The sequence below is a fragment of the Sabethes cyaneus genome, chromosome 2, assembly GCF_943734655.1.
Source record: "Sabethes cyaneus chromosome 2, idSabCyanKW18_F2, whole genome shotgun sequence".
NCBI lineage: Eukaryota > Metazoa > Arthropoda > Insecta > Diptera > Culicidae > Sabethes > Sabethes cyaneus.
In genome coordinates this window covers 164060868-164077498 of record NC_071354.1, presented here as the reverse complement: position 1 = coordinate 164077498, position 16631 = coordinate 164060868, and the positions used below count along the sequence as shown (strand labels likewise).

At 38.6% G+C, this 16631-nt stretch overlaps 1 protein-coding gene across 1 annotated transcript; it reads left to right on the top strand.

The window, feature by feature from the left end:
- Nucleotides 1-2399: 2399 nt before the first annotated feature.
- On the top strand, nt 2400-4062 carry LOC128736285 (vesicle-associated membrane protein 2-like). The gene is made up of 5 exons (XM_053830759.1): nt 2400-2422; nt 3064-3193; nt 3432-3590; nt 3674-3725; nt 3890-4062. Exons 1-5 carry the CDS (start codon nt 2400-2402, stop codon nt 4060-4062), a joined length of 537 nt encoding a protein of 178 aa, XP_053686734.1.
- The last annotated feature ends 12569 nt before the right edge of the window (nt 4063-16631 follow it).

The following is a 16631-nucleotide window of genomic DNA, read 5'->3' as shown; positions in this document are numbered from 1 at the left end:
AATGTTATAAAAAATGTGCTATATGAATATACATTATATAAAGATATATGGACAAAAATAGAACAATCTCACCAGCAGTTCTTCGAAAGGAATAGAGTTGCATCACAAACTATACAGACAACACGCGAACGATTTTTCCAGGTACCAGAAGGGACGTGAGAAAGTCACTCACGGTCCCTTCACAAACATTCATTTGTCTCACTTTTGAATGGAGACATTAGTTCATTATCAGGTTCTATAGCAACGCAAAACACCATCTAAAACAAAAACAGTCCCGAATTTTTTCACCCGTTTACGTTAAATTTTACTGAATACAGAATTTGATCTAAGTTATTGGCAGCCGTGGAGCTATGTGTCGTGCCAGATGCTGGAATATCGCTGGCGGAATAGTGGAAAGCTCCCCAAAATTTGAAACGGTTAGATCAACAGTGAACAGGTCATTGCCGCCTACATCAATCGCTGCCGCCAGGTTAATCCTATTTTAAATGCAATCGTGCAAGACCGCTTCCAGCAAACTCTAGAAGGCGGCAGACGAATAGATCAGGAAATTGGGTGGTGAAGCAGCTCTAATAAGCTCAGCCGCATCGCTGATGGGGGTTACTACGGATATAGCAGAATTTTCTCGACTACTTGCCGATATGCTGAAGATCTTCTGTTCCTCTTACAAGCAATGAGAGACCCCGAGGGAACCACCTACCTTAGGCACAGAGGTGAACCTCACGAGCTGAAATATTACTACATAGAAAACATCATCCAAGCTTAAAACGTTGGTCAGACGTTTCTGGTTCAACAGGTTCAACAGTGTTCATTACCACTATAGTTTGTGGTTGCATCATTCGAGTATCCATGAGTGCTTCCATTATTAATTCAATTTTTTCTTCTGGTATCCATGAGCATTATTTAAACTTTTTTTTGGCCAGAGTTTTTACTGTACAGTAGGAGGTGCTTCATGAGCTAAAACAAAATAAATAATTAAAATCACTTATATTAAGCTTACCTACTAACAAGTTCGTGTGGCTCAGCCGTCATCCAAACTCGCAGATCTTTGAGATCACGCTTCCTCATTTGCCTTCCCCATTTCATACACTTTCAACAATATTGAATTCTTCGCCAGAAACATCAATTTCGATGCAGTTAAAAGCGGTACACCATGCGCCTCCCTTGCAGTAAATCACACCGAACCAAGTCGCAAAATTTAAAAAAATAAATTAATGACAGCAAACAACCAAGAATTTTCTAAGCTGCATTTAACTCTAATCAGACTACATAAATGTTGCAAACAGACAGACGATTGATAGCTATAAACCATGCAGAGAAGTAAACTTTTCACGCGTTTTTGTCGAAATCAGAGTTTTGTTACTTGGTTCGGTCTGACTTAACATCGACCATTTGTTTCAAAAGTTATATCCCAGAAATGAAAGATTACACCTTCCAGAATTTCAAGCGCCAAAAAAGAAATGTGGGTCTAAAATTTTTCGAAAAGGAACAAGGGTTAAACATTTGAACAAAATCGAAACGCGAAATTTAAAACTATTAACGGGTTTTCACTGACGTAGACGTAAGCGAGGTGAATCAATTCTAGTTATGATTTTGAAAATTGCTTGTTGCATGACAATAAAAAGGTATTATGTTTGTTGCTATAAATAAGTCCCCATCGAAAAGGTAATATGTTTGTTGATATAAATAAGTTAATAAATTATACAATTTACAACAATACAATATAATTCGACAGAGTTGGAGTCTAAAATTGGTTTCTTTTTGGTTTTATAAAGCATTTTGTATATGCATTTTGACAACCTGCATGTCAATATCTGCCATAGTTGCTATTCATTTATAATAAACAATGAGGACATGCTGATGATCCCTTGTTAATTAGATACCTTAAAAATTACTGGTAGTTCTCTCGCAAAGTCTGGTGCTATGATGTTGTATGCTACAAACTCTAACATAGAACATATAGCACATTATTGTTCTAAAATATATTTACGGTTTAGAATTTTTGTTACATTTCTAAATGTTTGCAGCATCTGGTGCCTGAACTGTTAGATCTTTAAAGAACTATCGTTTTTTTGGAAATTAGTTTGCAAGGATTTCGGTAAAGTTATTTCAATAATACAAATTGCCTATGGCGCTAAGATGAGTAAAATCTATTCACAACGTGATTCAAACCGAGTCGATTGTGAATTCAGATTTAAGTAACATCTCAGTGGTTAGGTAAATACAACGATTTTATGAATTTCTTTAAAACCTGCACACGTCCACTATGATGAGTGAACATATTGTCACATTCGTTATCACATCACATACACTAAACTTTCTTTTTTTCTCTGTCTTTCTCGATCCTTTCTGAATACACTGAACACTGTTTTCGTTTTGTAACAAAACCCCTTGTTATAAGGATGAGCGCTGAACCAGGAAAAGAGTAAGTTCCATTCAGTTTTCATCAGTCAGCATTCACTATTCTCAGATTTTTGTATTTGCTATACTTTTCGATTTTTGATTCATGCTAATATTCCCAACAAATAAAGTTTGAAAGTCATTGACATGTTGCTTGTTCGTTTTGTAATCACATGATTAGAAAACGCATCCAGAATTATAAAAAATATCAAAGGACAAGCCGTCAAAGACATTCCAAAAGCCTTACACCAATGACCAATTTTCACTGCCAAGGTGAGAAAATCATTCTTTCAGTACTCAGCCGGTATAGTGAACCCTTTCGAAGAATAATACCACAAAAATGAGAAAAATCATTATTACAACAAAGTGTCATAGTTAGCAAGTTCACTAAAGCGGGCGTGTATTGTATTTGTTGGGCATTCTACATAAGTGAGAACTTCAACCACTAAAATTTATTGTAAACTTAGTCATATATATTAAATTTCATAGTTGTTTGTTCTAAGATTGTAAAAAATAAAACAATTCATAAAATTTAGCTTGCTCAAAATGCACCCCAACGTTTTCTTTCCAAAAGGATTTTGTTTTCAATCCGTTTTTGACACTATTTGCTATTGTGTTTTCTTTTTTAATTCTTATGTCATCAAAAACAAATGAATTGCACAACAGTGGAGCTCCAGATGGTCTTGCGCCTCCAGCAGGGGAACCGAATGCTGATGGAATCGTCGGAGGACCTCGAACTCCTCAGCAGATTGCTGCACAGCGACGATTGCAGCAGACTCAGTGCCAGGTCGATGAGGTGAGTTCGAAATGAAAGAAAAGTATTGAAATGTTCAATAGTTTTAAAACTAGTAACACCTGCCAACTGTACAGTTGTTTAATGTTATATATGTCACTTTCACGCTATAAAATAATCTTTATCTAAAAAAACGATTTTGCCTGTAGAAAAATAATTAGAATTTTTTTTTTTTGGTATATAATAATAACACTGCCATTATATTTGATTCTTCGCTTCTTGCCCCACTTACCTCTTTCAGGTCGTGGATATCATGAAAACCAACGTAGAAAAGGTACTAGAACGAGATCAGAAATTGTCGGAACTAGACGACCGTGCTGATGCTTTGCAACAAGGAGCCTCACAATTTGAGCAACAAGCTGGCAAGCTAAAAAATAAATTCTGGCTGCAAAATCTTAAGGTTCGTAATATTGTGGATCCCACGTCGCCCAACCGATTTGTGAATTGAATTATGCATGATTTCTAAAAACCAATTTTTTCCAGATGATGATAATTATGGGAGTTATTGGATTGGCCGTACTTGGACTGCTCGTGTGTGAGTATATTTCGAAACTCATTGCTTATGTTTTGTCAATTTTGTATGAAAAATCCAACATTTCTCCCCAAAAAGTTTATCGAAAATTATATGAAAAAGAAATGGTTCATACTAATTTGGAAGATGGTAAAACTGATACTTGTATTTGGTTTTTCCCTCTTCAGTGAAATTTATGCCAGCTGAGCAACCACAGCAGCCGATGATGATGGCACCACAGATTCCGATGCAACAGATGCCAATGCAGGTACAAGGCGGTCAGGGCGCAGCGGCAGCTCCAGCAGGGCTTGTACAAGACGTTGCATCGTTAGTATCCAGTTCGCGCCGGCTTGTGAATTAATAGAACGGAGCCAATTGCCCCCGCGGGGTTCACAGTTGTTTAGATAAAAAGTAAATGCAAATAACTACAACTACAGAACAATTTTAATTAAAACATAAACATGTAATGCTCTAGAACAGAAAACAATTTTTCCTTCATGATATTACAAATATTTACAAACAATAAAATATCAAGTTAAAACTAGCAGCTTTTCAACGTTTTAAGCGGTGACACCAAGTTTGAATGATTAATTTTGAGTGGAAATAATTATTTAGTTGAAATTTGCATCTATATATAGCACAAAGTTAAGTAAGACACTTTAAACATGTTATTTTCGACAATTATTCTATGTCACCTTGTTACATGATATCATACATAAGACATTGGCCAACACAAACCTCGGTTGTATAATTATTGAATCATCAAGCAACAGTATGTTTACAGTAGTATCAGTAATTTTAAAGCCACAGTTTGACTATTGCTGCAAACATAACAAGAGCTGACGGTAAACGGTTATGCATCAATAAGAAAACAAACATCAAAATGGCATGTTTTTTGTTGATGAGGTAAAGAAATAGTAAAAAGCCAATTAGTGCTAACAAAATACTGTAAAATTTCAACGAAATAAGCAAACACAATTTCCATACTATAACACGTTGCTTTGTTTGTTGAGGAACAGTATAAAGAATATACTTAAAAATCGTAAAAATGTTCTAGATTTGAAGTTCATGGAAACACAACTCTACCATAGGATACATTAAATAAAAAAATGCAAGAAAATTACGAAGATATTAGTGCGATGTACTCATTAGCGAATGAATCCAAGGTTCAATTTGGTAGTTCTAGTTTGTTTGACAAATTCAGCACTTTCATACAGTGTACAATAAAAAAATATTAACAGAACTATGGGCACTAACAAATAGCACTCAAAACGCTTCTTAGCATACCATCTTGGTGAACGATGTGATTTTTTATTGGATTTCAAATTGGAGCGGGATGATTTTCCGAACATATAAAATTACAATACCGAATCAATTGGATTGATCCAACACGAACCATACCGAAAATAATAACAATCCCTTTGAAACATTAGAAAGTATTTTTGCCATCGAATTGGCACAGGACAACGGAACATTTTGTTAATTGAACAATATTGGTCTGATTTCAACGTATAAACATTTTCTAATCTATTGAAATGCATGTATGTGAACACTACTAGGTTAACTGAGGAGTAACAAGTTTTTTTCGCTGAAATAAAACCATTTTATACGTTAAATGAACTGTTTTTCTAAGTGTTAGGAGTTTTGTTCAGCTACTTCGAGTCATGTTTTGGATAGTTAGAGAATGTTTGTATCATAAATATGCTTGGGTTTAGGCAGTTGATCGTGTACGTCGACTGCAAGCAAATCACTGGAACTTCTCGGATAACCTAATAGTAAATTCTAGTTCTATGAATCATAATAAAAGAACACAATTAATGATATTATTTTATTACTATTTGATATCACACATAACCGCCTCAGCCAAAGAGATTTAGCAAAAGTTGTGTGTGGAACAATTGTAGAGTTAATTATAATCTACAATAATGCTGTACTAAGCATCATTTACCTCTTATACCTAGAATTTTTTTGTTCTACCTAGGTTCTAGCAAGGTTAGGACTTACTGGAGTACTACTTTTTTGTGTGTTGGTATTTCGCTTTGAACGAAACGAGTAACTGGAACACGTAGTCTGCCCCATCTACAAAAAGGGCGACCGGCTAGACTGCTGTAACTATCGCGGCATCACGCCGGTCAACGCCGCCTACAAGGTGCTCTCTCAGATTTCATAGCGTCGTCTATCCCCAATAGCAAGAGATCTCGTAGGGCAGTATCAGGCGGGCTTTATGGGGGCCCGTGTTACTACGGATCAAATTTTTTCTCTCCGACAAATCCTCCAGAAATGTCGAGAGTACAACGTGCCCACGCTTCATATTTTCGTGGATTTCAGAGCAGCATATGATACCGTTGAACGCGAACAGCTATGGCAGATAATGCACGAGTACGATTTTCCGGGTTGATCAAAGCTACTCTGGAACGAGTGATGTGCTACGTGCGCGTTTCAGGGACACTCCCAAATCCTTTCGAATCGCGCAGGGGGTTACGGCAAGGGGATGGATTGTCCTGTATGTTATTCAACATCGCTATTGAAGGTGTGATCCGGCGAGCGGGCATCGAAACGAGAGGAACAATCTTCAGCAAGAGTAGCCAACTCCTAGCCTTTGCAGACGACCTCGACATCATTACTAGGAACCGTGGGACGGCGGAGGCAATCTACGCCAGACTAAAAACGGAGCCTAGGAAGATAGGGTTACAAATTAATGCGTCGAAAACCACATATATGGTAGGAAGAGGCTTCCGAGAAAGTAACGTTTGCCTCCCACGGACAGTGACTATTGACGGCGATGAACTGGAAGTGGTTGATGAGTTCGTATATTTGGGATCTCTGGTCATCGCCGACAATAATACGAGTAAGGAGATCTAACGACGCATTCAAGCTGGAAATCGAGCCAACTTTTCCCTTCGCAAGACATTTCGATCTAGGAGTATACGCTGCCACACAAAGCTGACGATGTAAAAAACGCTAATAAGACCGGTAGTCCTCTACGGACTTGAGACAGTAACTTTGCTTACAGAAGACTTACGTGCACTTGCCGTTTTTGTATGAAACGTGTTGCGGGCTATTTTTGGCGGAGTACAAACGGAAAGCGGAGAGCGGAGACGTCCCAACAAACATTTTTGTTGAAGAACAGCTTATTAAGCGATTGTTGCCCGCTAATTGGCTATACAATGGTTGAATAAGCGATTATTCAAAAAAAATGTTTGTTAGGGTATGAATCACGAGCTACAGGCACTGCTTGCAGAGATTCCCATCGTACACCTGGCGAAAGTTGGGAGCTTCGAACAATTGGACACTCAGCTCCTTTGAACCTATGAAGTCTTCAGGTCCGGATGGCATACTACCCATCTTTTTACAAAAAGCGGACGAGATTATAATGTCCGAGCTCATCAACCTCTTTTGTGCAAGCTTTACGTCAGGACATGTCCCGGTGGCGTACATACCTAAGGCTTCAACGCTTCTCAAGTTGATGGAAAACATCATGAATAATTACATCCGCAATGAGTTCTTAAAAAACTTCTCACTGTATGGCAATCAACATGCTTACCAACGCGGTAAATCTACCGAAACCGTACTTCACTGCCTAGTGACGCTGATTGAAAAGTCGTTCCAATACCAAGAGACGGCGCTTTGTGCTTTTCTTGACATTAAAGGCGCTTTCTCCTTAATAAAGGAACTGATCAGCCGACAATGAGGTGGATTCAAGCAATGCTGTCAAGCAGGGAAATCACAGCCTCATTGGGAGATACGTCGGTCACAACAATCTCAGCGATCAAAGGATGTCCTCAAGGAGGAGTTCTCTCCCCCTTGCTTTGGTCATTGGTGGTTGACGCACTCTTGCACAAGCTACCACAGCATGGTTGTGAGGTGATTGCGTTTGCCGACGACGTAGTAGGGTATTGTCGTTATCGTCGGGCCACTGTTATGGTCGGGCCATCACGATTTTACAGTTTTAGTAACTCATGATATCTATGATACAATCATTGTAAAACTTCTTACTGTGATAGCTAACTTTTCACAATATTGTGAGTTTCAATCACGTATTCGAAACACCCGTACTGAATTCAGTGACTAAATCTTACAAAAAAAGTTTTCCAGGTGCAATGAACTTTTCTTCAAGAAATGATTCATGAAATGCAATTATCGAGGTAAATTTTAAAAATGTATGAAGTGTGTTGTGCTGCACACGCAGACTATAGAAAAATCCCTTCCAGTAAGGTGTTTGGGAAGGCTAAGGTGAAATACTAGAAAAGCGCTATTTGTAAAGGTCGGGCCACTTGAGTAGTCATGGTTGGGCCACCATAATTTCAAACACAGAAGCGCAATAATCGCTAGAGAATGTCAGTCACGTAAAATGTGATGAAATAAAACACAATTAATACAATAAAAACCTAGATTTTTGTTGTTTTTTTCATTGTAGTTGTACACTTCGGAAAAGGCGATTGAAGCAATATTGATTTTACAAGATCGCCGAAATTTCGCAAAAATGCAATTAAAAATAGGGTATGTGTACCTATATGAACCGTTGTTCACGGAATTCATTCTTTTCATGTCTCTATATAGAATTTCAATACGTATGTCTTAGATTTTCTGCGGTGACCCAACCTGTACAACATGGCCCGACTATGGCAACATTTTTTATCTTAACGAAAATGCCTATAACTTTTTAGTTTTTCAAGCAATCAGTTCAAAACTTTCCGGAAATATACCTTATTCTTAGACCTTTGCAACGATGTATTTAGATTTCCAAAATTCCTTTTGAAACGAAAGTTATGGGCGACTTCCAAAACGTGGCCCAACCACGACGACACTCCCCTACTTATTGTCAGAGGTAAATTAACGCAGTGCTGTCTAGTCGTATGCAAGGAGCTCTAAGCATCACTATTTTGTGGTGTTTACGTAAGGGGCTTAATATAAACCCCTCCAAGACAGTCATGATACCATTTATTAGGCGAAGGAGACATACTCTTCAGCAATAAAGTTAAACATCTGGATATTATCCTGGATCATAAACTGAACTGGACTGCTCACCTAGATTATTTTTTTGTCGGAATGTTTGACCACTGCGACCATTATTTTGATCTATTGTGGTATTTACCTAGACTATGCTGTCAAGAAAGCAACTACAGCCATCTGGGTATGCAGTTCACTGTTTGGCAAACCGTGGGGACTGAAACCTCAACTAGCCCTTTGGTCATACACTACCATTGCACGGTCTAGACTAACTTATGCCGCTCTTGTATGATGACCAAAGGTGAATGAGGTGACAGCGCAGGCCTGGCATGTTTGTCAGAGACCAGCGCTATGCGCACAACACCAACTGCAGCCATGGAGGCAATGTTATGCTTGCTGCCTTTACACCCTCATGTGAAGAAGGAAGCCGAACTTGGTGCAAAGGCCGAAGGTTGCAAAGGTGTCGTAACATACTTAATAGGGACCAAATTGGTCACCTTCGCGTACTAAGGGAGTTCAAACTATCACCCCTAGTAACGAGAATGTCTGACTGGATGGAGGCCAAACATGGATGTTCCGTACAGTGTAATTGATACAGATCGCACTGTATGGAGCAATGGCGGGCCTGTTCTTTCATCTGGTACCGTCTGCTTTTTTACAGATGGATCAAAAATTGGGATCTACACACGTTGCGGAGTCTACGGACACGGAATAAAGAAAGCTTTTCCACTGGGCAAATGGCCCACCGTTTTCCAAGCGGAAGTATATGCAATATACATCTTTGCCAAGATATGTCTAAAACGAAAGTATAGGGATGCGATAATCGAAATGTTTACAGTCAGGCTGCACTACTGGCTCTCAAGTCCATTAAATGTGCATCCAAATTAGTTTAGGAGTGCAGCACAACTTTAAGGAAGCTTTCCCACGAGAACAAAGTTTCATTATTCTGGGTGCCTGGACACTGCGGAATCGAGGACAATAAGCTTGCGGACAGCCTACCGAGACAAGAATCTGCTCATCAGTTCATTGGTCCCGAACCGTTTCTGGGCACCTTCATATCAGCTGTCAAAAGCAAATTACTGACCTGCGAAAAGCTAAAAATAGCAGCCAGTTGGTATCAACCGCAGGGTTGTAGACAAGCTAAACAGTTTATCTGCCCAGACCCTGCAGTAGTTAAAAAATACATACCTTATCGTGTAGTGAACTGCGCCCAATCACGGGACTGCTCACCGGACATTGTGTCACTCTTTACCATTTAAAGAGAATTGGCAAGGTCTTAGCCAACATTAACCGCTGTTGTAATTTAGAACTAGAAAGTTCAGCGCACTTGCTCTGCTCCTGTGTAGCTCTTGCGTCTTTCAGGTACAGCTTCTTTGAAAACTCCCTGTTAACTCCATACTCTGTATGGAAACTCCATCCCAAGAAGGTTATTGGTTTTATTACCCATGTAGTACCTAATTGAGGCACAGTCTCACAATCTAGCTCAACTCCATCAATGAGTATGAGAAATTCGTAAACTGTGTCCCCTATTGCTGGCCAGCTACAAAAGACAATCTTAGTAACTGTCGCAGTGACTGAACCCAGTGCCCTTCTGGTATACAAAAAAAATATTTCCAGAAATGAAACATTGTTCATATATTTCGGACTGCCGAAAAGATTCAGATTACTCAGATTTTGTTTTCAATTTTATTACATAATATTACCACTTTTTGATAATAACGAAACTTTAGATTATAGAAAAAAAAGTGCATTAAGGATTCTAACACTACTTACTTTAGCAGCCGAGAAGCGGGATGGCTCTTGCCGTATCAAGAATTCCTCTCTATCGTACTCGGTCCTGGGCTGCTCGTCGCCAATTCGTTGCGCGTCTCGAAACACGCTAGTCGGCTTGAACCTGGTTGAGCCATCTAGCACGTTGGGCCCCTCTATCCTAGATGCCGGTGGGGTTATTGAAGAGAACGGATTTCACGGCACAGTCGTCCGCCATCCTTGCGACGTGGCCGGCCCACCGTAGTCTTCAAACTTTCGCCTCGTGTACGATGGAAATCTCTCCAAGCAGTGCCTTTAGCTCGTGATTCTTACACCTCCGCCACTCGCCGCTTTCCGTTTGTACTCCGCCAAAAATAGTCCGCAACACCTTTCGTTCAAATACGGCCAGTGCACGTATGTCTTCCGTAAGCAAAGTTACTGTCTCAAGTCCGTAGAGGACTACCGGTCTGATTAGTGTTTTGTACATCGTCAGCTTTGTGCGGCGGTGTATGCTCCTAAATCGAAGCGTCTTGCGGAGGGAAAAGTAGGCTCGATTTCCAGCTTAAATGCGTCGTAGAATGGTACTAGCACACGTCATTGATTTCTGGGATGTCAAAGGAAACTGCCTTTGCTCAAAACAAAAGGATGGTTAAAATTACTAAATCGCAAACGTGTGTGGGAGACGCAGAAAATAATCACGCTAATAATTTTCGCGTGGGAGTCTAAAAAGATGGAATCTCCGCAATAGTAGAAAGGTGGTGATTCTTGTGAGCAGCTGAAAACTGTAAATCTTTTCACAATAATTTTAAATTCATCATAGGTATTTCTTATCAAAACTGAAGTGATCATTTCCCCCTGGACCTGATAAAATTCCGGCCGCAATTTTTTGTCGCTGCGCATTAGAGTTATCTGTACCACTTTGTTGTATTTTCAACTATTTCCTTACACAAGGCAAATTTCTTAGTATGGGGAAACGATTCTTTATGGCTCCCGTTCATAAGAGTGGCAATTGTCGGAATGTTAGGAACTACAGAGTTATTACCAGCTTGTCTGCAGTTTCCAAACTTTTTGAAATTAATGTTGACATTCCAATTCTCAACCTTACCAAGAGTTATATAGCAGCTTACCAGCACGAGTTCATGCTAGGCCGATTGGTTTTCACCAACCTACTCGATTTCAGCTCCATTTTCATCAAGCAACTTGAAGAAAAATACGTTTTTGGCTGAAACGATCATCGCGTGCTTCTATGGAAACTGTTAGAATCTATTGTTTCATCTGTGTTTACAAAAAAAATCTGGAGTTCCACAGGGAAGCAATATTGGACCCTTGCAGTTCATATAATTCTTCAACAATGTTGTTACGCTACTAGAAGCCGAATGCACACTTATCTTATCTACGCTGACGATTTTAAATTGTTCCTCACCGTACGTTCTATGGACGATTGTCGTCGGCTCTAAGGATTGTTAGATGCCTTTGTGAACTGATGCATGTTCAACTACTTGATAGTAAGTACAGCAACACGCGAGTTAATTACGTTCCATCGCTCCCAGAACCCTATCATCTTTAATTACAATATAAATGGAAATACTCTCCGGATGGTAGATTAAGTCAGCGACCTTGGCATCTTACTCGTCTCTAAAGTTATGTTTAACGCTCAGCCTTATGTTTATTTGCAATGCATTCTGACAGCTAGGATTTATCGCTAACATCGGAAGAGATATTAAGAACTCACTGCCTGAAATCCTTATACTGTGCCATTAGTCCGTGCTTTGCTTGCAAACACCTGTGTAATTTTGCAACCACATCAGCTCATCTGGATTCTAAGAATTGAACGCATCTAAAGACGATTTATCCGTATCGCCCTTAGAGGTTTGCCTTGAAAAGACCCAGAGAATCTTCCTCCTTATCGTGAACATTGTCTTCTGCTTATTTTGGATACATAGGAACGGCGCTAAAAAGTTCGGCGAGCAACGCTTGTAGCAAAAATTATAGCGTTTTTGCACACGGAATTCAACCAAACCACGTTTGAGTACCACGAACCAATGACAGCATATACATCCGAATATTCCCTCTGATTGAAAAACTGTTCAAGTTGGAAGACCCTACTCAAATTTTTGTTCAAAGAATGCAGTGCTATTTTGCTATTTCCGGAACGTCACCAATGACTGCTAGTTAACCGTCAAGAGAAATACGGACAATACTTTCGGATATCCCATGTACAAACCGCAAAATAGGCGTCACAATGAGCCTTTCCTTGCTTTTGCATTTTTTGTTCTGATGGCTGTAGTTTCTATCCTGGGTTATCGAACGATACCGAATTTCACCACATTCACATCTCTCTCTATACCCTTATTTTATCTAACACCTTCCAGTTGGTACTTTCCAGCACTTGCGCAGAAAGCACGGAGCTTCGGGCAAAACCTCCGCACGTACCACCCACCATAGCGCAGTGACAAACACATGCAACTTCATTCACTAACTGGTTGTATGCTTCGTGCTTCGATACCTGTCAGTCGTTCGTTTTTATGAAACTGCTTTTCCGAACCACCCTTCCAACCGCCGAGGCCGATTGATCAGAATTGAAGTCCAGACCGACTGGAAAATGCGAATGAGCTTTCGTTGCGCTTCTGGAAGTGTACTGTGACGAGGAAACGAAACCAGAGTGTGTCCCTTTTCGCAAACGATCATTGACAAACCTAGAAGACGGACACGTACCACTTTCGATCCGAAACGGACAACCAGTGGAAGAACAGGATAATAAGGAGAAGTCTTTATCAGAACAACGACGACTGCGGAAAAGCGAAAAAAATCTCTATTATTCGCAGCTCAATTGTGAAAATTTTGCCAGCATATAACGTAACACGTAAGGATTACCAGTGTAATATGTTTTCGACTATCGCTACTGAGTTAAAATGATTTTCATTGAATTTTCATTAGTATATCTGATTTTTAAATGGTGAATTTGGAATTGATGTAACGAGTGATATCATCGAATGATAGTTACATTTATGTCGCGATGAAAATAGGAATAAAATGTGAATTTTCGATTTGATTAAAAATTTACTACTCAATGTCGTAGGTGTAAAAAGTGCTGCCTCTGAGAGTGTGCAAGTGATGTGGAAAGGAAAAACAAAAGCTCTTCCATTACCGATTTTGCAAAATAGTAAAAAACCTTGAAAAATTGCTGTTTTAAATGTGCAAATGAGTTATATCGAGTTTTGATAGGTGAAAAATTAAATTTTCAGCCTCCACAACTGGATTACACCAAAGCGGAACCGAGGAAAGACAGAGCGGTAGAAAAGCAAGGTAGCGAAAATTAGCTGCACAATCGCAACCAAGGATTACGGCTTTTCGTACATCTGCTCCAGTTAAAACACATACAGCGAAATGTAAGTCAAGTAGAACAATTTCTTATCACAGTTGAAAGAGCCTCTTTCCATGCAATCTGCTTTTGCGCTTTGTTTGCCCTCCCACACTCAACAAAATGGTTTCATTCATTCATTCGACAGGAGTGCAATAGAATATGGAACATTGCATTTATCAAAATCCAAAGACTAACATTTAGGAGGGGTAAATTAATTATTTTCGTTTGTGTAACAAAGCCTAATTTCCAACATTTTCACATTGCTTACGCTTTCCTTCATTTCTCATATTCGTTGGTACTCATTATCTCGTTTTCCGTGAATTGAAAATGTGTTAGTGGGTCCCGAAGAGAAAAAAGGGATTTTCTCACTCGGCTCTAGGTGTGATTTGCCACTCTCACGTGTTCCATTCGAAAACAAATGTCACTGCGAACTCGTAGGCTCACGTTCTTGAGAGGGCATCTGCGTCGTGATGCTTGGTTAGAGCAAACTGCTCTTAAACTAATCTCAAGCAACACAATACGATAAGCCTTTAACTGAAAGTACTGAATGCGAAAATTTGTTACACCACCGAGATGTTTACATTTCAATCACACCGAAACGGATATTAGCATTCACGGTTAGGAGGCACTCTCAAATTGTTTTACATGTTTATTATCTTGAGTATATTTCTTATCTTGTGGCACTCAACTTTTTTTAATGCAGACATCTTTAACAGTACCTAAACGTATAGAATTAATTCTAAAGTCACTACTTTTCGCGTTTTTTGAAAAAGCAAAAAATGGTTTTATTTGAAAAAGCAAAAAAATGGTTTTTTAAATTAAAGTACTAATGTGCTTTTCAATAGTTTGATAGTTTATTTATAGATCACATTATGATCGGACAACTAAGTTTTAAATTAATTTTTTTCGATTATTTAAATTTATGGTCAACATTTTTGAATGTGGCTGGTGGCTCCCATTAAAAAATACGCTGGAGAAATAAATCTAAAAAAATTGAAACTTAGTAATGCAGTTCTGCTGGGTTACAGGCAACATATGTACATTTTTTTATTATTAATTTTTATACATCATTCACTCAAATGCATAACAAAATGCTTATCACATACTCTACACCCATAAGCGTAGGTAAGAAAGGTAACAGGTTGTACATAGCATGTCGCGTCAATCGAGCATTTCTTATAATTAAACCGCAACAGAGAGCAGCTCAGCGAATGACACAGAACAAACTCTAATCTATAAACTTTTTGTCTGTTTTCTACCTTCTTACTCTGTCCCTTGTTTTTCCGAATACACCGAACACTGTTTTCTGTTCGTAAAACAATACACGCGCACCCAAGAAGAGCGCCGATCCTGCGGCCGAGTAAGTGTCCAGCCATTGTGGTCGCCAGTGATTAACAGAGAGTGCCATATTATTAAACGTTAGTAACATTGTTGTATTAATTTCTCTTTAATTACTTTCTACTGCAACTTTTTGAATGCATGCGCTACCTTTTGATTTCTATTCACTAAAAAGTTACTCTAGTTCTTCAGTATCGATACATCAGTTAACACGTTACAGTTTTGTTGTTGCAATTAACAGTCCTATTGTTTACCATGGATTAAACTGTTTACGGAAGAAACAGCTCGCATTTTTTTTCTTCTAAATTTGTATTATAACATATAATTTGTTTGTTTATACATTTCTAGAATTGGTTTTGCGAAGCATACAACTTATTGTTGTAGTCTTACAGTTGATAAATAATACTCAAACCCACTTTTCAACCACACCGTAAATACTCATGTAGTATTCATGTAGACACTGCTCACTTGCAACAATTAGATTAGTAGCTTTAAGTGAAAATGCTATTTTTAATTTAATGTTTCAGCTGTTTTTGATAATTGAAAATCAACCACGGAGACTACGGAAACGTTAAACTGAGTGCACACTGTTTACATTGTTATTTATATGATCAAACTATATTTTTTTGAAGTTAAATGATTAACACAAGAAAATTATTTGATTTGGATTCTTATTTTTCAAATGCCAACTGTCGGACTTAAGCTTCACACCTTCAATTAGACTTTGTAGCACTACCATCCACTTTATTTGATGCAAAATGTTAACTTGCCCTAAACTGTTGCTTATTTCCAACTGTTTTCGGAGTTTTCATGAGTCCATTTAATCCAATATTTTTTAATTGGTCACACCTTGAGCGAATTTGGAGAGTTTTATCTTTGGATACGACATGCACGTTGTAAGCAGTATACCATTGCTGAAAAATTTTCCCCTAGTAATAGGTAGCAAGATCTGGCCAAAACAGCATGGAGCAGCTGTGTTTCTATTGGTCACTCTTCTAGTGATTGCTGAGGAATCCTAGTTTCGACAAAATGAGGCAACATTTCGTGTACGTACACAAAATTATGGGTGTTCAAGTTTCGTGAATTTAGCACGATTTGAAAAATATTCTACCAATTTAGAAACTGGAAGCCAAATCATATATTTTCCATATTTTCTAGTCTTTCACTTCGAAACGAAATAAAGAATGATCATTTATGTAATAATATAATCAGTGTGCACGTAATCATATTTGACCATTTTATCCTATATTCGCCGGAAGCTGCTTTTCTAGACATAGACAAAGCAGACGCCAGTTGCCAAACATCAAGGTTTGCTTTCGAAATGGTTTTCTAATTTACATTGTCTAATTTTCACAGAATCTAATCTATCTAATCCAATTTTACACGCTGTCCATCAGAGTTCTAAAATCTGATGGATTTGCTGCTAGAGCAGATGTGCCTCGAGAATCGATGTTAGGACAAATTTTTATAAGGTACCCCTGGGCAAATGGGACCTAAAATTGCGTTGTTAGGGTTTATTCGACTGTGTA